General features: G+C 48.5%; 1 protein-coding gene across 9 annotated transcripts in view; it reads left to right on the forward strand.

Moving 5' to 3' along the window:
- The first annotated feature begins 5,495 nt into the window (after positions 1-5,495).
- ccser2a (coiled-coil serine-rich protein 2a) overlaps positions 5,496-21,842 on the forward strand; it is a 46,346-nt gene continuing 29,999 nt past the window's right edge. For 3 of the 9 annotated variants that reach the window (XR_007964725.1, XR_007964724.1, XM_052079713.1), the window contains exons 1-4: positions 5,500-6,090; positions 15,104-16,482; positions 17,155-17,366; positions 20,609-20,702. Coding sequence is in view for 7 of the 9 variants with exons in the window: in XM_052079713.1 (XP_051935673.1) it covers positions 15,147-16,482; positions 17,155-17,366; positions 20,609-20,702 (1,642 nt within the window). In the remaining 2 variants the exon portion in view is untranslated. Of the gene's footprint in view, positions 6,091-10,965; positions 11,253-15,103; positions 16,483-17,154; positions 17,367-20,608; positions 20,703-21,842 lie in introns of those variants that run through there. The other 6 variants (XM_052079719.1, XM_052079716.1, XM_052079715.1 and 3 more) reach the window with 6 other exon arrangements.

Here is a 21,842-nt window from a genome sequence, read left to right on the forward strand (position 1 = left end):
AGTAGAGGTCGCTGTTGGATTAGACTTCGTTGAATCTCGTCGCGTGGCAAGAGCAGAGAAAAAGATTTCGTACAACTCAACAGGATTTTTATCGTTGTATGGGGGGCAGGAAAGTGGGAATGGTGTTAATGAACGAAGATTTTTTCACACTAGGGGGTATTTTTTGCCCATGTAGGTTACGTTGTAAAGGAATTTCACTGTAGCGATACCTGTAGTACTTTTTACAAAATTTCAGTGAACTCAACTCAAAAAAAATTGTCAGAACTTTCTTTCTGGCGCAGAAAACCCGTGATACATGAACCTGTCCTCCGCAACGGGGAAACAAGGGTCCACGTTCAGTTTTCCCCACGTGGTTGGAGCAGGAAGTGATGGACACACTCCCTCTCCCTTTTCACCATCGCCCTGAATATTTTCTTTGATCGCCCACTTTTTTCCACCATTGCCTCCCCGTGTGTCCGTTAAATAATTAATGAACATACAGTCGGTCGTCTCACTGCCAGGGCGGAGATGCTAAATCTCACTTTTCATAATTGTTGCAGCAAAAGCAGTCTTTTCATCTATTATTGATGGGCGCTTACATGCTATATATAATGCAGGGGAAAGTGAGGGTCACCCAATTAAAAGATCACTTTCAAGGGGTTTCTTTTACGCTCACGTTTTTGGATTGACACAGACGTGGGAGTGGGGTGGGGGGGGGTGGTGGTTACTCTTTATTTTTAACGCAAGCAGGCGCCCATCTGCTCCTGTGCTGTCATTGGATGTGTGTGTGTGTGTGACTGTATGTGTGTGTCACAGATCACATCAGCACCCAAGAGGGACAAGGGGGGGTGGGGGTGGCGCGGAAAAAAGGGTGGGCGGCAAGGTTAAAGAGGGTGGCCAGTGAGTGGCGCATACATCATGTCCGTCGTTTCGCGTCCAAACGAGGTGTGACAAGAGGAGCCAAGGGCTCGTTTGGAAGCGTGTGACAAGGAAGACAAGGCGGGATTAGAGGGAAGCAATCTACCGCCGCCCCCTTTTGGAGGGCACTGAGGGAGGTGGGAATCTATTAGCAAAGATGAAGAAGAGGAGGAGGGTGAAGACATGAAGAATAAGAGGTTATAAGGAGGAGGAGGTTTGTGTGTGTGTGTGTGTGTGTGTGTGTGCGTGTGTGCGTGTTTATGTATGTGTGTGGGGACCTGAGGGGTGGCTTTGACCTCACACGTTTATTTCTTGCATCAAGAGGCTGCCAGTGGGAATAATTTGGGAGATTTACAGTATTTGAAGCTGTGTGGAGCGTCACTCATCATAACAAATTCACGAGCGCCACCAAACGTGAACTCAAAGTTCAACAAAAGTCCACACTGGTTGGGGACCGATTCTGGTAAAGAATGCACTAAATTTTGTCCGTGAATCAGCGAAAAAAAAACACACAGTGGTCACAGAAATAACGAGGGACAATGTTCTCTTCTCGCTATGGTTCATTTTTGAGCTGATGTGCCTCGTCAAAAAGGTCCAGCTTTGTCTTGTCTGTCCCCGGGATAATTTTCCTCGAAGCGTGGTGGTGGCTGGTCAACATGCATTTGTCAGTGGCATTTACAATCCCAACAAAAATTGCAACCTTGGCGGAGGTAAAATCATAACTTGAATGATCGCAAACGGATTAAAAACACCTTTGATGACGTTGGGACTTAATGGACTTGCGATCCAAACGTTTGACCTTAGCCAGAGGTCAAGCGTTTCAGCTCCCAGATGCTATTTCAGCTTTTTTTTGTGTGTGTGTGCGGGATCGAAACCGCCCTCCCCCCCACAACTTTTTGCCTCCTTTCATTAGCCCCCCACCCCCTCCCCTTCTTCACCATTCTCCACCCCCCCCCCCCCATTTCTGATCCATTTTTTATGCATTACGCCATCACTCCCATTTGCTGTCTCCCAAACACACTTTGTACATTTCCCTCCCGCTCTTTCCCCGCTCGGTTTCCTCTCATTCGCCTTCTTTATTATCCGCCTCCTCTTTCTCCCCTCGTATACTTTACTATTCTTTCCATCAATGTAGCCCTCGCTTTTAATGACATGTTGACAGCATCCCTTACGAAGTTCTTTTGCGGCACCGACGTGCTCAAATGTCAGCGATTTTTATTGAACGAGTCGGGCCGCGCGTCCAGACATTTATTTGTAGCATTTCAATGCATCGCTGCGCCACAAACACCGAGCAGGCGTGCTAAATCAAAGGTATATTGCTAAATAAAAGAGTTGAGTGAGCAGAATTTAATTCCATTGTGTCTGTCGCTGTACCTAAAGTGTGTTTCGCACTACAGTGGCAGCTATCTGGTTCGCAATTATAAATAATTACGAATAATTCATGAATTGATGTATTGAAATCTCCCGATTATGAAACGCAATTTTCTCACAAATGAGTGTATGTCGTCCACCCCGCCCCCCCTCCCCGGGGATGCTCGGCTTAATGACACAATCAGACTTATTTAATGGAGTCTGTAAAATGTCAGGATCGGCCGAGCTAATAAAGACCAAGCACCGTGTTGAATTTTTAATAAACGAGCATAGTTTATGACATCATCAAGGAGGAGGATGTCACCGTGGCGGTCACGTGACCCGCAACCGCGGCACATTCTTTCTCGCAGTGGAATAATTCACACGTTCAGGACAACGTGCGCCCTGCGATTGGCTGGCAACCAGTTCAGGTTGTACCCCGTCGACTGTCCGAAGACAGCTGGGAAAGACTCTAGCACCCCCGTGAGGAGAAGCGGATTAGAAAAAGGATGGGTAGTTATCATCTAGGGCAGCCCGGTAGTCCAGTGGTTAGCACGTCGGCTTCACAGTGCAGAGGTACCGGGTTCGATTCCAGCTCCGGCCTCCCTGTGTGGAGTTTGCATGTTCTCCTCGGGCCTGCGTGGGTTTTCTCCGGGTGCTCCGGTTTCCTCCCACGTTCCAAAAACATGCATGGCAGGCTGATTGAACACTCTAAATTGTCCCTAGGTGTGAGTGTGAGTGTGAATGGTTGTTCGTCTCTGTGTGCCCTGCGATTGGCTGGCAACCGATTCAGGGTGTCCCCCGCCTACTGCCCGAAGACAGCTGGGATAGGCTCCAGCACCCCCCGCGACCCTAGTGAGGATCAAGCGGCTCGGAAGATGTATGAATGAATGAGTTATCATCTAGTGGTACGAGTGCTTGGTTTTGCCTTACTATTAAAAATGATCCCCCCCCAAAAATGTCCTTTTAACAGTTTCAGGGGCAGCGGTTACTACAGTGGACAATTTATCATGTTATCAGGTTACAGGGCTAATGTGCAGAAAAGCCACATATAAGCGGGAAATACATTTCTGGTACGAATCGTAAGACACAGCAGTTTTATGAGTGCACTGAACTCTTTTACTAATGAGAACAAATAGCGCACTCGTACATGGACCTTAAGATGGGTTTTAAGGTTGTCTGATAAATGCTCAAAGAGAACAAGTAACATGTCGTTGTCCAACGAGATTAAATGTCACCCAGTAGTGGCGAAAAGGTTATTAGGAGACATCTTCGTTTACGAGTGCGCCTTTGTTGCTTTCATAGTGCACTAAATTTTCTTACAAGTTAGGACAAGGAGTGTCCTGGTACACTGGACCTTAATCTGGATATCAAGGATATCGGATTTCCATAAGGTCGCTTATATTGGAGGAAGGGGAGGGGGGTGGAGGAAAGAAGGACGGATGTCATGTTGGGAGGACAGCTTGGTGGGAGGCGCCGTCTGGATTCGGCATGACATTATTAACCCTGGTTCTGTTCGTAATAATGAGGACATATGGCATGGAGCAGGCTTGCTGATATGTAATCCAGCATCAAGCATGTGCGGTAAATGCAAACGAGACCAGTCAGGGCCTTATGGATCTGTGCTTTGCAAAATGTGCAATTTACTTTCGATTTCTCCAACAAGCGTCAAACAAGTAAAACTACCCGTTGTCCATCTTCACACCTGTGACTCCTCTAAAGGTTATAGGCTGAAGTTATAAACTGGCATGGGAGCTCAATAAAACTGTGTAAAAAAAATACTGTAGATGAAATAATAATATTCCAAAACAGCAAGCTTCTTGCATTACATCATTCAACCGGACTGAAAGGAGGATCTTAAATTACTGTTTTGAATAATTTAGTGCTTATTGACCAAATCCAAACTGTGTCCAGCATTCCCGAGTGAGACAGCACAAAAGGGACAAAAACACGCCATTTACAGGAGATTTTTAAAAGCCACTCATGTTGTTTGCGTCTTGTGTTAAGTTTCATCGGGAAAGAAAGAAACCCCTATCTATCTATCTATCTATCTATCTATCTATCTATCTATCTATCTATCTATCTATCTATCTATCTATCTATCTATCTATCTATCTATCTATCTATCTATCTATCTATCTATCTATCTATCTATCTATCTATCTATCTATCTATCTATCTATCTATCTATCTATCTATCTATCTATCTATCTATCTATCTATCTATCTATCTATCTATCTATCTATCTATCTATAAAGTCATTTAGAAGACCCGATGACGCCGTGAGACAGAAGCTGGGATCACGGAGCAAATCTCCATCCATTAATGGCTCAAACTGAAAATACTTTTTCGGGGTGAGTCATGGGCGCCGGTTAGCACGTCCCGAGGGTTCGATTCCTGCTCCGGCCTTCATGTGTGGAGTTTGCTTGCTCTCCGCGTGCCTGCGTGGGTTTTCTCCGGGTGTCTCCCACATTCCAAAAAACATGCACGGTAGGTGAATGGTTGTTGTTCTTCGATCTGTGCCCTGCGATTGGCAGGCATCCAGTTCAGGGTTACCCACTCCTATTGCCCGAAGACACACCGGGATAGGTTTCAGCATGCCCGCAACCCTCGTGAGGTAAGCGGTTTCAGAAAATGGATGGATGGCTCGGTGAGTCATAGGCTCTTAAAAATATCGTCTCTGGCGGCCCGGTAGTCCAGTGGTTAGCACGTCGGCTTCACAGTGCACAGGTACCGGGTTCGATTCCAGCTCCGGCCTCCCTGTGTGGAGTTTGCATGTTCTCCCCGGGCCTGTGTGGGTTTTCTCCGGGTGCTCCGGTTTCCTCCCACATTCCAAAAACATGCGTGGCAGGCTGATTGAACACTCTAAATTGCAACAAAAGTCGAGGAGCCTCTTGAAAAGAAAATCTAAATGCTTCTCTCTGGTGGTGGAAATAGACAATTACAGTTTCGTTTGGTTCGTCTGCATTTCGAGCACCCTCTTGTGGTTACATTAGACAACAGCAGTTTCACCTTTCATCATTTGAGAGTGACGCCATTAAGACTTACAGCAAAGACCGTTCGTGTAAAATAAGTAATGATTAGTAACATAAAAAAACCTCAGCAATTGTCAGAATTAATATGTTTTGGTGAATATCTAAGGCTTTCAAATTACATTTCCGCAATTCACAGTGACGTCACTTCATTGGGAATCGGGACGGTCTTGCAAAAACGAAATTGTCGATTATGTCGATTATTAAACATTAACTATGTATCCCCCCTACTCTACCTCCTTCAATGAACAAACGTTCAACATCTTCAGAGCTTTCTTCAATGGAAAGAATCGGGTGTTTCCGATGACAGACACGCTCCACCCCGTCGGAGTCGAGGGAGGATGTTGGGAGTGGGAGTCCTCTGGAGGGGTCGCTAGTGCTCGTGGTCCTGGTCGGCTGTTGACACTGTCAATTTCATTTCAAGCTTTTCGCCCTTTCTTTTTTCTTTGTGTATTTATTTTTACTCGTTTATGTCTTCTCTCTTCGTTCGAAAGCCCAACATCGCGCACAATCTCCGGCTTTGGAGGAAGAAGTAACGGACGCCGCTGCAGAACATTGTTGACTGGAAGCATCCGTCTGGATCTCGGCTGCTACTTCCCAATATTTATTATTATTTTTTTAGTTCCCACAACGCCCCCTCTTTTCCTCGGCTATCTCCCCACACTTACCAGATTTATTTGGACGTAGAATAACGTCGATATTGTTGTATTAAACTTGGTTACAAGTTGCTATGGGCTAACCAAGCTAGCATCTTCGAATCACAAGCAACAAGAGGACTCTTTATTGGCATCCTCTGTGCTTTTAACACAGGTAAGTACAACTATGTTGCTTGTTTATTACTCATATTTATTTTATACATTTTATCCACGCTCCCAATACCGCAAAGCCCGCTTTTGCGTCTTTTAAACGAGTAGAAGTACGACGTGATTCGCTGACGTCACTCATAAGACATCTATGGAATTTGCCACATTACCGTGACCACTTTTTGACATTAGTTTGTTAAATAAGCAAACAGCACATTGCGTATTCCCAACCAATACAGCCCACAAAAGAATCATGCAAAAAAATAAGGAATACATTTCTTTTCGTCCGTCTGTCTTTTTCAATCTTGTTCAACACTGTTGGAGAGGTCATCAAACCTATTAAAACCACATTGCATCGAACTAAATGCCATCTCATGTCACCCAAATATTAGAAACAGCTCGCAGCAGATGTATTTTCCTGTAGAAAATTTTTGCAGCTCTTGTATCAGATTTACTGGCACTGTATATCATGTTTACTTTAAATTGTAACAGACAACTGGGCTTCATAATGCCCTAAAATCAGTAAGTGGCATGATTAAAGAGTAACCAAAGATGACTCACATTCCATCTTGTTGCCCTCGCACTGTAAATTTAGATCCGGCAGGCAGGAGTTCAAATATAACTCAAGGTTTTCTTACTTTATGTCACCTTTTTTTATATTTTTATAGCACGACTTAAGCTACTGTCACTCAAATGCATACGCGTGTATGTGTATTTAAGTATGATCCCCTGCGGTCCAGACGGTGGAAAGAACCGTGACATCAACACGTCAGTAGATCGAAATGTGGCATGGCCCTGCTAGAGTGACAAACTGTACACCAAACCCACGTGTGTGTTCTGCACACACATGTCAGCACGGCTTCTGCAGCGTCACTTTGGCTGGAAATGTTTTTACAATCAGACCCCCCACTGGACTAGCTAACAGCTGAAAATCTCCAGACTGCTCAACAACCCCCAACCTGTATTTACTTTTTGGGTCCTCTTGCTTGCTGATCTTTGTACATTTTTTTTTTTTTGAGTGTGCTTTGTTTGCTCTGAGCTGTGGTCACCCAGTCACTTCCTCTCTTTGTGTGGGAAGAAGCCCAAAGGGCACGAAACAGGTGTCCTTGAGGGTGGCAGATAATGTGGACAAGTAATTTTTTTTCCAGTCTGGAGGCTAGAAGTGAGAGTTTTATAGCTGCTAAGACTTATTAACCATTTGCTATAAAGGGGGGGGGCCCCAGTAACTCAGTCTCGGTAAGTTGGTCCATAAAGATGCGGAAGTTCAAGGCTTGAGTGCCTTAAGGGGGCAGGAAAGTGATGATATTCATTCATTCATTCATCTTCCGAGCCGCTTGATCCTCACTAGGGTCGCGGGGGTGCTGGAGCCTATCCCAGCTGTCTTCGGGCAGTAGGCGGGGGACACCCTGAATCGGTTGCCAGCCAATCACAGGGCACACAGAGACGAACAACCATCCACGCTCACACTCACACCTAGGGACAATTTAGAGCGTCCAAACAGCCTGCCATGCATGTTTTTGGAATGTGGGAGGAAACCGGAGCACCCGGAGAAAACCCACGTAGGCCCGGGGAGAACATGCAAACTCCACACAGGGAGGCCGGAGCTGGAATCGAACCCGGTACCTGTGCATTGTGAAGCCGACGTGCTAACCACTGGACTACCGGGCCGCCAGTGATGATATTTTTAAGAGCCTATGACTCACCGAGCCATCCATCCATTTTCTGAAACTGCTTATCCTCACGAGGGTTGCGGGCATGCTGGAACCTATCCCGGTGTGTCTTCGGGCACTAGGAGTGGGTAACCCTGAACTGGATGCCAGCCAATCGCAGGGCACAGATCGAAGAACAACAACCATTCACCTACCGTGCATGTTTTTTGGAATGTGGGAGGCACCCGGAGAAAACCCACGCAGGCACGCGGAGAGCAAGCAAACTCCACACATGAAGGCCGGAGCCGGAATCGAACCCTTGTCCTCGGGACGTGCTAACCGGTCTCCCGCAGCGGCGCCCATGACTCACCCCGAAAAAAGTATTTTCAGTTTGAGCCATTAATGGATGGAGATTTACTCCGTGATCACACCTTCTGTCTCGCGGCGTCATCGGGTCTTCTAAATGACTTTATTGATTTTTTTTTTCTCATCCCTGCCACTGATGCCGATTCCCCGAGCAGACGGCAAGACAAAAAGACGGCACACACTACCCACCGACCGGTCGATCTCCAACGTCTTGGCGACAACCTCGCTCCGCGTCACGGCCGCACCCAACGTGGACGATTATTTTCCAGCAAGTGACGGCTAAATTTTGCTCGGGCACATCTCAGGCATGTTGCCGGGTGGGCGAATATCGAAATTTGTTCCAACATATCTGGAACAGGGCGGCCCGGTAGTCCAGTGGTTAGCACGTCGGCTTCACAGTGCAGAGGTACCGGGTTCGATTCCAGCTCCGGCCTCCCTGTGTGGAGTTTGCATGTTCTCCCCGGGCCTGCGTGGGTTTTCTCCGGGTGCTCCGGGTTCCTCCCACATTCCAAAAATATGCGTGGCAGGCTGATTGGACGCTCTAAATTGTCCCTAGGTGTGAGTGTGAGTGCGAATGGTTGTTCGTTTCTGTGTGCCCTGCGATTGGCTGGCAACCGGGCCTGTGTGGGTTTTCTCCGGGTGCTCCGGTTTCCTCCCACATTCCAAAAACATGCATGGCAGGCTGATTGGACGCTCTAAATTGTCCCTAGGTGTGAGTGTGAGTGCGGATGGTTGTTCGTTTCTGTGTGCCCTGCGATTGGCTGGCAACCGATTCAGGGTGTCCCCCCCCGCCTACTGCCCGGAGACAGCTGGGACAGGCTCCAGCACCCCCCGCGACCCTCGTGATGATCAAGCGGTACGGAAGATGAATGAATGAATATCTGGAACAGGGGACCTTTCTGTTGTTGCGTTTTAATTTTTCCATCGCTTGCTATTCCCCTCTTGATGCAAGGCGAAAACATTTGCTGCCGTTCCAACTTCGGATTGCTTGTCCTCTTTAAAATTTGCGGTTCTTGCTTTTGACTGAATCTTTGCGTCTGTCTTTTGAACCTCATCTTTCTAATCTAACCACTCCGCTTCGTCCAGCAGAGAAACAGCAACATTGTGAGGAATTCCTCTAAAAAGAATGCATCATATGAATCCCCCCCTCATGGGAGGATTACCGAGAAAAGCTTTCATTAGGCCCCCATTCACTGAAATGGGGCTGGGGGGGGGACCTCTTTGTAAGCTTAAAAGACGACTGCTCTGTGAGTCGTAAGCAAATCCACCCCAGACGAGTTAAACTCGGACAAATATCTGCCCAAATGGTCCACATAAGTTAGTTAATGTTCAACCAGGCTGGCTGCTTTGGTGGCAGTGTGAACTTTCCGATGCAGCGATGCGGCCATCTTGTTGACGAGGTCACGCGGGATAACGAACCGCCCGGTTATGCATGTGCCTGCGTGTTGTGTAAGGATCCAAAAGCCTTGTGGGTTGCTTTGACTTCTCCTCTGATCCTCCTTGCCCCCCCCCCCCCTCCCTTCACTCCATGCGGTCTGTCATTGAAGCTAAACTTAGCCTCGCTGATCACGTCTTATTCATTCCCTCGGTAAGAGCGCAGATGTTAAACTCCTTGGAATAGATCAAATTGCGCAAGGCGCACTTCTCCGGCCGGATTTACAAAGTTGCCAGGAGCTCCTCCGGCATCCCCCCCCTCACCCCCCCAGATCCACTTGAAATGATGAAGCATAGCCGATGCGGTTCGGGGATCGACGCTTGCTTACGACAGCTTAACATCTCCAATCCTCGCGCGGCGGTCAGAATGCGACAATCAAATGTGGCTCCTTAATCTCATCTGCGGGGGCTCAAGTCAAGGTCAAATCGCGGCGCGACAGCCGACGCTTGCTCGTGTGCTGACTTGTCTCCATCGTGACTTTTCAATCGCGCTTGTCCTCATGAGGTTCGCGGGTAACCGGAGCCCTGTCCCGGCGGACTTTTTTGACCGTGGACCCTGATCGCCTGTCAGTCGAAGGGCAAGTTCACACCGATGGACTATTTAGAGCAAGGGTGTCCAAACTTTTTGCCAAGGGGGCCAGATTTTATGTGGTAAAATGTCGGGGGGCCGACCTTGGCTGACATTCTTTACATTGAACAACAATATTGTTCAACAAATTTTAGTAAGCCAGTCTGTTTCACATTTCCATTTTTATTTTAATTTCAACAATCATATGACATCAGTCAATATAAACACGGAGTGATGTCCTGTTAACCCGTGAGTGATGCCCTCTAGTGTCTAAATGCTATTACTCATTTAGTGAATGCTATTACTCATTTAGCCACTAGAGGGAAGCAGTACTCTATGAAACATCACTCACCAGTCTACGAGACCTCAGTCAATGCAACACGTGTTCCATCGCGCCCAACCTGCGGGCCAGACGGCACTGATTTTATGACCGGGGCCGAGGGCCGGATGAAATTCGACCGCGGGCCGGATTTGCCCCCCGGGCCGGACTTTGGACATGCCTGATTTAGAGGCAGCGCGGGGGGAAAACGTGGCCCGTACGCCTGCCTCGCAGTTAACATGTAACGTCAACAGGAAGTGTTTGAACGAAATGAGCAGATGAGTGAAACTTGTACAAACCAAGACAACTTCCTGTCTGAGAAGGGGCCGGGCGGCGTCTACTTTGCTTTTTTTTTCATTCTTCGGTGAGCGCATGACATCACACGGTCGCGTGTACACCGACGGGTTGATGTGGTTTTCATCCCTTCGCCAGATTTATTTTCATGCTTCCTACTTTTGATTGGCACACGGTCGTGCTTCTGTCACCGTAAGAGATTACGACTTTAAGATAAGATAAGATAAGATATCCTTTATTCGTCCCACACTGGGGAAATTTACAACTTTAACTTTAACTTGCATTCCAACTCGCCGTCACCTCGACTTTACCTTGTTTTCCCTTGAAGCCAAATCTGAAAATTGAATGACTTTTTGTTTTCATCCCCAAAGCAGAAGGCGGGTCCCTCCGGCAGTGTTACCGTAAAACATTTATGTCCCCGCAAGACAAAATACGGGTACACAAGCACACCCCTTTCAGTCAGTGCAGCAGCCTCTTCGATGCTTACTTTCACTTTTGACAATGGTGAAAACAGGATGGCTAACTTTCAACTTCTCAGGGTAAGGTCTTCATTTTTTAAAAAATTTGTTTGCAATAGTGGAAATAATTTTCGTGCGCTTTCGTTTCCTGTTCTGGGGTGCCACGCCCTCACCGTCTGCACTTGTACCTGTCGCCTTCTTTGGCGTCTCATTAGATTAGCGGCGGCTTAGCATCGGAAGCCTGCTCAGCTCGGTGTTGTTTTCAGTCAATACACATTAGGCAAGCGTCAGTGTTGCTTTCGTCGCCGCCTCGTTCTATTAGCCGGCTATAATGGCGCTCTCTTAATCGCTTCATAGAGAGAACGGCGGCCCAGCCGGCGGCCTTTCTGCATGACCGATCGAGGTTATGCGTCCCCAGAGATGCCGGGGGCCTTACAATGAGCGACATGAAATGGAATTTTTGTGGTACCTGTATATTAAGATGTACTTGTTTGCTTTTAATGTTGGAGTCCACATTTAATATTTTGATTGTTATCACGTCACTAGATGATGATGATGATGATGATGATGATGGAAAGGGAACATTTTGTTCAATGGGAAATAGAAATAGGTTTTGTACTTTGACATGAGTGAGCTAACTTACCCGACAGCTAATTGATGATCATATTAATCCACAAGTATTTTAATAATCGATTAATCGAAATCGATTAATCGCAATCGATTAATCGCTTCAATACCTTGTTTAACTTAAAATTGTCCAAAATCCTCTTTATATCCAATAAACATAACCAGATTTCTGTAGTTCTTCATGAATGCAGACTTTTTTGTGTGTGTGTGTGTGTGTTTTTGTCAAACCAAGACACTTCCAAACAATCTGCACTTACCTCAGACAAAAAACATTTTTGCAAAATTTCTGTTGGAAACTGAATAGTCATCAATTTATGAGTCGGGAAAATAATGACACGCTTTTGAATGAAGGGAAGTAAATGTAAAAATCCGATGTAGCAGTTATTTAAAAAAAAAATCAACAGATTAATTAAATTAATCGTTAGTTGCAGCCCTAATAATGGCAGTTAACTGACGCGGCTACAAAACACTTTGCCTTGGCAATTGCTACTGAATCAAATCAAATGTCCCGTCAGTGAAATTGATGGACAGGACAACCTTTCCATTCCCTCGGCATTATCGAATCATCGAATCTTATCACCCCTCATCGGATCAATTGTATAGTCCCAGAAGGTGGGTGTGGCCAGGGGTTTCGACAGATGGCCGACGCGCTTTCCTGCCCCACCTCCGAATGTGTGTCAACCCGTCAGAATGTCAATACTCGCTGGCGTGATCAGCGAGGTGACCCCCACCAACGCAAAAGCGTTCCCATTGCGCTTCCGTGTGATGCCCCCGTGCAACTTGAGAGCTTGTATGGTCAAACGCCAATTTGGACCCATGCAGCGCAAAGACGCATGTCCGTTCCTTGGGTGGGGGGCAAAGAGGCTTTGGCGGCGGCCCCGCCTCGGCATGTTGACCTGATTTCCTGTGTGGGTGAAAGTGTGTCTCTCGGCGCGTTTGCCCCATGTGTGTTTATTGATGCGGATTAGGGCGGTCGGACACCTCAACGCCAGCGGCGAGATGCGACTGATTGTAGACGTGCGCGCTTGCGCAAGGGAATGTGGGACAGCACGACATCCGCGGTTGACCTCCTCTCTCACCCCGGATGCTGCGGAGGCATTAAATATGGATTAGATTCCCCCCAATCCGCAGTTTGCCTACCGATCAACACTGGCGCACCATCGAAACGGGTGCGATTGTGGAGTGGATTGTCAATTGATGGCGCGTTAGTTGACTGTCCGCCGTTCTCCTTTGTGAACACACGATCCAACCAGATGGATCGGACATGCTCGTTCATCAACGGACACATCTCCAACTCTCCCGCCCTTGACTTAGCCCAGGGGTGTCCAAACTTTTTGCCAAGGGGGCCAGATTTTTATGTGGTAAAATTTCGGGGGGCCGACCTTGGCTGACATTCTTTACATTGAACAACAATATTGTTCAACAAATTTTAGTAAGCCAGTCTGTTTCACATTTCCATTTTCATTTTAATTTCAACAATCTTAAGAATTTCTTTTGGTTCATTTGAAACAGGAATTTGAAATATGACATATCAGTCAATATAAACACGGAGTGATGTCTTGTTAACTCGTCAGTGATGCCCTCTAGTGTCTAAATGCTATTACTCATTTAGTGCATGCAATTACTCATTTAGCCACTAGAGGGAAGCAGTACTCTATGAAACATCACTCACCAGTCGACGAGACCTCAGTCAATGCAACACGTGTTCCATTGCGCCCAACCTGCGGGCCAGACGGCACTGATTTTATGACAGGGGCCGAGGGCCGGATGAAATTCGACCGCGGGCCGGATTTGGCCCCCGGGCCAGACTTTGGACATGCCTGACTTAGCCCATTTGCAAGTGTTAAAACCGCGCTGGCCTTCTTCCCGGAGTCACATTCATCCCGCAGCCATTGTGTCTGCGTCTGCCCTTTTTTTGGTTTTTGATCCCGCGTACTGCTGCCGTGTTCGCTCAAAACACGGTAACGGATGCAGGTCAGGATTCGTCGGGTGTTTTCCATTTGATTTTTTTTCTTTATTGGGGATGCAATGGAATTGGAAATTTTAAACCTGAGTACCAACCTTCGACATGTTTGATTGTTTTTTTTTTTTCCATGAAGGTAAATGCATTATTGGGGATTTCTCGATTTTGAGACAAATCAATGTTTTCTTATATTATTAGCTATTCCAGAGTGAAGGAAATTTTCAATAAACAAGAAAACACAATCTTCGACGCGCGCCTTCGTCCATTGCAATCGTAGTTGCGTTTGTGTCATCCTGCACACCGATGGCAACTCATTCATTCATTCATTCATCTTCCGAGCCGCTTGATCCTCACTAGGGTCGCGGGGGGTGCTGGAGCCTATCCCAGCTGTCTCCGGGCAGTAGGCGGGGGACACCCTGAATCGGTTGCCAACCAATCGCAGGGCACACAGAAACGAACAACCATTCGCACTCACACCTAGGAACAATTTAGAGCATCCAATCAGCTTGCCATGCATGTTTTTGGAATGTGGGAGGAAATCGGAGCACCTGGAGAAAACCCACGCAGGCCCGGGGAGAACCTGAATCGGTTGCCAGCCAATCGCAGGGCACACAGAAACGAAAAACCATTCGCACTCACACTCACACCTAGGGACAATTTAGAGTGTTCAATCAGCCTGCCATGCATGTTTTTTTTTTTTTGAATGTGGGAGGAAACCGGAGCACCCGGAGAAAACCCACGCAGGCCCGGTTGCCAGCCAATCGCAGGGCACACAGAAACGAACAACCATTCGCACTCACACTCACACCTAGGGGCAATTTAGAGTGTTCAATCAGCCTCCCATGCATGTTTTTGGAATGTGGGAGGAAACCAGAGCACCCGGAGAAAACCCACGCAGGCCCGGGGAGAACATGCAAACTCCACACAGGGAGGTCGGAGCTGGAATCGAACCCGGTACCTCTGCACTGTGAAGCCGACGTGCTAACCACTGGACTACCGGGCCGCTCCGACGGCATCTCAAAAAACAAAAAAGTCCTTGTTAGGAGTCATCGAGATCCTGTTAGTTTGTTCCAAAAAATACTTATTGTACGCGGTCCAAACGTTGCTCATGAAATGACTTGGCAGGAGAGCAGGTGAGCCGGAAGTTCTTATCAACTCTCAAGTTACCTTGGAAAGCAATCGCATGAATTTTTAATGCTCTCTCCGCGGCGAGAAGCCTTTCAAGCGTAGACATGCAACCATTCCAGTCGTCCGTCTGTCCTAAGTACGACTATATTTCTGTTTCAAGGATTTTCCTCAACATGGGATCAGCAAAGTTTTTTTCTTTCTGCTCTCTCCCCAGCGGTGTGTGAGTCCACGCTCCTCCATGCCTCCGTTGGCATCCGATGGAAGATAAAGTATCGACCGGCTCCGCCATGGTTTCAAGACTGCCCAAGTTTGGCGGGCGCTCGACGAGTGGCGGCGCCGGCTCCTTGACCAACGGTTCGTCTTCGCAGGATGCCAAGACTGGCGCGTGCCCGAGCGGCGCCATTCGAACTTCTCCCTTTTCCTTGAAATGGAGGAGAGATGAAGGGACAGCCCCCTCCAGCCTGAGCACCCTGACCAGCCCTGGGGACGGGGGCAAGGAGAAGACGAGACAACTCCCCCCATCGGCAAAGGAAGGAAAGAGCGCCTCCCCGGGAACGCCGATAATGCGCAGGTCAGGTCCATTGGCGGTGGCGGCCTCCAGCCCCAAAGCCCCCCCGAAGCAACCCCTCAAAGTACCTCCCAAAGACGGCATCAAGTTAGGCCAAAGCTCACTCAACGGCGCACCCAAAGCAGACCGCGGCGACACCGAGTCCCGCCCATCACGGCCCAAGTTATCCTCAGGATCGCCGACAAGCGACTCCCGAGACCGCCTTTCGCAGTCCAGCGAAAGCCTGAAGACCCTGGAACTGGACAAGATGGTGCGCTCAAACAGTTTCACGCACTTCAAGCAGATTCCGTCTCCCAACAGCCAGCCCATGATCCGCTCCTTCTCCTTCAACCGGGCCGTGGAACTGGCCAAACCTCTGGCCAACACTCAGCTTCGACCGCCTCGGAGTAGTTTCCTCAAACCCCCTCAACTCGGCAACGGACGCTTACGTTTAGGACTCGGGGCTCTCCGTGTTGGCCAAGGGGGGTCGGGATCTTCTGGCGGCGTTCAGTACAGCCGAACAACTGCGGCTGCTTCCTCGCTCCCGACGCCGGCAGCGCCCTCCGCTCCCTCCGCTCTGAAAAAACCGCTGCTCTCCACTTGCGGTTTGAACAAGTTATTGGGGAATAGTCGCGCGTCTTTGGGCTTCAAGCAGCCGAAACCCGCACAGGCCAAGCAGCAAAAGACCATCCTCCCGGCTTGGGTTAAAGGAGCCGTCAAACCTTCATCCGTCCCTCCGTGTGGTGATCCCGAACCCGGCGGAAAGGATGAAGAAGCGGATGGTCGCTGTGGCGCTGATCAACGGATCGTGGATGGAGGAGAAAAAGACAAAAGCGGCGTGCTGGCGCCAAGCTCGGATGAGGCGGTCGCGGATGGTCAGGAAGACATGTCCCTGTCTTCCGCTTCATCCCTCGGCCAAGGAAACACCAGTGAAGACTTTTTAGATGACTTGGACAGTTTGGGGGATGTTTTCAGTGACGGGGACCCTCACGACAACAAGAAGATAAATAGTGTTCTCAACGAGACCAATGACTGGGAGCCGGCAGGTAAATCCATCAAATATTCATTCATTCATTCATCTTCCGTACCGCTTGTTGCCAGCCAATCGCAGGGCACACATAGACAAACAACCATCCATGCCCACACTCACACCTAGGGACAATTTAGAGCGTCCAATCAGCCTGCCACGCATGTTTTTGGAATGTGGGAGGAAACCGGAGCACCCGGAGAAAACCCACACAGGCCCGTTTGTCAGCCAATCGCAGGGCACACAGAAACGAACAACCATTCGCACTCACACTCACACCTAGGGACAATTTAGAGCGTCCAATCAGCCTGCCACGCATGTTTTTGGAATGTGGGAGGAAACCGGAGCACCCGGAGAAAACCCACACAGGCCCGGTTGCCGGCCAATCGCAGGGCACACAGAAACGAACAACCATTCGCACTCACACTCACACCTAGGGACAATTTAGAGTGTTCAATCAGCCTTCCACGCATGTTTTTGGAATGTGGGAGGAAACCGGACCACCCGGAGAAAACCCACGCAGGCACGGGGAGAACATGCAAACTCCACACAGGGAGGCCGGAGCTGGAATCGAACCCGGTACCTCTGCACTGTGAAGCCGACGTGCTAATAAATCAGCCCAAATGATCCTTGCGTTGGACTTTGTTGTGTGAGTGCTATTTTTTATTTTATTTTTGAACATTTCATCCAGGCCATGATGAAGAAAGCCCAATGCAAGACTCCCAGGGAGCACTTGTGAAGTCGCCGGAGACGGGCGATGTCTGCCAGGCTTCATCTTTGGAGCTGTCACCCTCCAACAGCTCCGGGGGAACCTACATGTGGGACGAAGAAGGTCTCGAACCACTTTCAGGGCCTGGCACGTATCTGTGCGATCCGTACGACGACTCCGAGCTCAACAGCATGGTGAGTCCCGTCGCGCCGTCGCTTACGCGTACGCGAGCTGCAATCGGCCTTTTAAATCGCCTTCCATTGCCACAGTTACTGTCAGGGCTGAAGACGACGACAATAAAAGTAAGAATAAGCATTTCCTGTCATCCATCCATCCATCCATCCATTTTCCGAACCGCTTGATCCTCACTAGGGTCACGGGGGGTGCTGGAGCCTATCCCAGCCGTCTTCGGGCAGTAGGCGAGCGACACCCTGAATCGGTTGCCAGCCAATCACAGGGCACACAGAGACGAACAACCATCCACGCTCACACTCACACCTAGGGACAATTTAGAGTGTCCAATCAGCCTGCCTTGCATGTTTTTGGAATGCGGGAGGAAACCGGAGCACCCGGAGAAAACCCACACAGGCCCGGTTGCCAGCCAATCGCAGGGCACACAGAAACGAACAACCATTCGCACTCACACTCACACCTAGGGACAATTTAGAGTGTCCAATCAGCCTGCCATGCATGTTTTTGGAATGTGGGAGGAAACCGGAGCACCCGGAGAAAAACCACACAGGCCCGGTTGCCAGCCAATCGCAGGGCACACAGAAACGAACAACCATTCGCACTCACACTCACACCTAGGGACAATTTAGAGCGTCCAATCAGCCTGCCATGCATGTTTTTGGAATGTGGGAGGAAACCGGAGCACCCGGAGAAAACCCACTCAGGCCCGGTTGCCAGCCAATCACAGGGCACACAGAAACGAACAACCATCCACGCTCACACTCACACCTCGGGACAATTTAGAGTGTTCAATCAGCCTGCCATGCATGTTTTTGTAATGTGGGAGGAAACCGGAGCACCCGGAGAAAACCCAGGAGAACATGCAAACTCCACACAGGGAGGCCGGAGCTGGAATCGAACCCAGTACCTCTGCACTGTGAAGCCGACGTGCTAACCACTGGACTTACCGGGCCGCATTTCCTGTCACCGGTCCCTAATTCCAATGAGCCGATCACTTTCCTGTTGGCAATGCTCGTGCCAGATTTTATTGCCTACTTATAAAAAATAAAAAAATGCCGCCACCCATTCAAGTCCTAACTCATTAGGCAAAGAGGTTATCCCGGAGAGGAATGCCGTCCCAGCCGCAGCTTTAATAGCATTTCCAGCCTTTGGGTTCTCTGTGTGTTCACGTACCATGGCACCTGACCTCGGGAACACTTAAAGAGCTTTTCGGAAAACCAGATTAGAAATTGTATAATAAGATATGTCTTTTAAGTGCTTAGAACATGTGATAGGGACATTCAACTTGATCAACTTGGGGGGTCGTATTTAACATGGGCTGTAGAGCATATCCGTGATCTTTGGAGTTTTTATTCCGTGCGATCGTCATTTCAAACTCATTTCCGGATGCCTTTCTGGCACTCTGTCGATTTAAAAACATTTGGGGGAAGTAATTGGTGCACCTTCAGTTGTACTGTACGCCATTTTTGTTCATGTTCCCGAGAGAATGGAAAAAAATAGTTTGGAGGAATGCGCGATACTGCTCTCAGCATCACATCACATGCCGCAACTATGCATATCCGATTAAAAGTCTTTACTTTGTCCTAAGGACATGGTATCGTATCACATTAGTGCCGCTGCGAACATGCGCTCGACTTGGGGTTTCAACATTGCTGTTTGTCGTTCCGTTTAAATGCATTTTCTGAATTTTGGCGTCCCCCTTTAACCGAATAATAATAGCGATGATATACAGAGCATCGTGGTGTTGCCGATACAGGAATAGAACTTGATAGATCGTACAAAATCGAACGATTTATTACGTATTCGGATGATTTATATTTTTTTTGGGGAGGGACTGTAATGGGTTAAAATTTTCATACACTGCAGTAATATGATCTGTCCACTTGGTGGCAATGTGCCTCCATAACACCCCTTTAAAAGTGTCTGCCTGCACTTTAAATTGCTCTTTTTTTTTTTTTTTTTGGTAAGCCAGTCATGTGTTGGCTGTATTTCACTCTCTCTGCATTCAAATGGCGGTGTGCAAAATGACTGTGTGGGCAACCCAGGGTTTGATAACATTTCCATGACACACCATGCCATGCGCAGAGGTGCACATTTTAGAATGCATAGATTATTATTTGTGGATTCAAATGTTTTTTTTTCAATGTTTTAAATGCTTTACTGCTGCATTCGTCACAGCTGTGCATGTTTCTGGACATGTGAAATGATTTTATCTTTTTGCCTTAACAGCACTGTAAAAGTTACCAAAGGATGAGGGTTTTTTTCTGATATTTTTTCCCATCTATTTCATGTATCAATATCTAAAATTACAGTCTCCCATGAATAGTTTTTTTCTTAATTGACGATTGATCAATTAATGTTAACACCTCTACCAATGTTTTGGAAACGAACTTGATCGACACTTTGGAGGCTTCTTATGACAGCGATCCACAGAGTGGCTGCCTTTCCAGCAGCTCCTATATTTCTGCTGTGAATTGGGAATTTCTCCATTGCGAGACTAATAAAGGTTTTCGTATTCCGTCCATCCATTTTCCGAACCGCTTAATCCTCACTAGGGTCGCAGGGGGTGCTGGAGCCTATCTCAGCTGTCTTCGGGCAGTAGGCGGGGGACACCCTGAATCGGTTGCCAGCCAATCGCAGGGCACACAGAGACGAACAACCAACCACGCTCACATTCACACCTAGGGACAATTTAGAGTGTTCAATCAGCCTGCCGCGCATGTTTTTGGAATGTGGGAGGAAACCGGAGCACCCGGAGAAAACCCACGCAGGCCCGGGGAGAACCTGAATCGGTTGCCAGCCAATCGCAAGGCACACAGAAACGAACAACCATCCGCACTCACACTCACACCTAGGGACAATTTAGAGTGTCCAATCAGCCTGCCGCGCATGTTTTTGGAATGTGGGAGGAAACCGGAGCACCCGGAGAAAACCCACGCAGGCCTGGGGAGAACATGCAAACTCCACACAGGGAGGCCGGAGCTGGAATCGAACCCGGTACCTCTGTACTGTGAAGCCGACGTGCTAACCACTGGACTACCGGGCCGCCTGGTTTTCGTATTTTCACCATTAATTAAACTGATACACGTAGAGCTCCTCAACTCGCTCCAACATAGTTCCTCGGCACCAAGATGCCACAAAATGGCGCCACAGCAATATCTACACCGTCAGAAAAAAAAAAATGGAAGGAAGTACGCGGGGCAACACCCTTGCAATGTTTTTTTTTTCTTTTTGTGATTCCCAGGATATTCTGAACAATCTGCACGGCCCAGGCGTGGAAGAGGTGGATGACGATGACCTCATGCTGGATGTGGATCTCCCAGAGGATGGTTTGCATGGTGAGCTCACACGCTTCGTTGTCCCGGAACAGAACAACATCCAGTAAAGTCAGTGGCAAACTAGTTTACGGGGGTGGCGAAAAACTTTACTTGCTTTCTATTTCCAGCATTATGCGGGTGGATCAAATCCCTGCGCGGCCGTGCAACATCTGTTGGAATGGTCTCGCCGTCTATTGTGATGGGGTACACGCTTGCCGAAGAGTTATTTATAGGTTATGTATCGCGCCGGAAATGACAGCTCGGCAGCAAACCTGCATTGAGGAGGAGGATGTCGCCAGCTGTCTGGAGCATGTCGGAGCAAAAACACGCACATCCAAGCGTCTTAAATATTGAGATGCGGCGGCAGACCGTTTAATTGCCTTCGACAGTAGGAATAAAGCGATTAGTTGGACGGCTCGTTGTCCCCCACTTCCCATTCCCGCTCGACCGCTGTGACATCAGCTCCGTTGTAGCCTTTTGTTGTCGTTTTCTTTATCGCTCATCAAATTCCAGCCTCTTGATCCTGCCGTGAAAAGGCTTAATTGTATGCGCTCGAGGCAATCAGGTCGTGGCGATTGTGCTGTATTATCGCCTTTATCGGGTTGGTGTGTCACGAGAGAATGAAGGGAAGGGGGTCAGCGGAGACGTTGACCTCGCGCCGTCGTGAATTATAATGACTCCTGCAACGATTATTCACTCCCGTCAGCGGCGACGCAAACTCAGGTCGGGGCCACGCCTGCCTGGCTTGTTTATCGCGCGAGCTGATGTTAGATGTCAGATGTCTCCCGCTAAACCAGAATCCAACTCACGGAGGTCATGTATGTGTCTCGGGCCGTACGTGCACACGCAGATTGGACTGTGTCAAGCGCGATCATGTCACGCTCGAGATTGTTTTCTTGGAGCAACACCTTCAACCGCATCACATTCAACATTGGAATATTACAGGTTTCATATTATCCATCCATCCATTGTCTGAACCGCTTAATCGTCACTAGGGTCGCGGGGGGTGCAGGAGCCCATCCCAGCCGTCTTCGGGCAGTAGGCGGGGGACACCCTGAATCGGTTGCCAGCCAATCGCAGGGCACACAGAGACGAACAACCATTCGCACTCACACTCACACCTAGGGACAATTTAGAGTGTTCAATCAGCCTGCCATGCAT

Source organism: Hippocampus zosterae, chromosome 11, assembly GCF_025434085.1.
Source record: "Hippocampus zosterae strain Florida chromosome 11, ASM2543408v3, whole genome shotgun sequence".
In the NCBI taxonomy this organism is placed as follows: domain Eukaryota; kingdom Metazoa; phylum Chordata; class Actinopteri; order Syngnathiformes; family Syngnathidae; genus Hippocampus; species Hippocampus zosterae.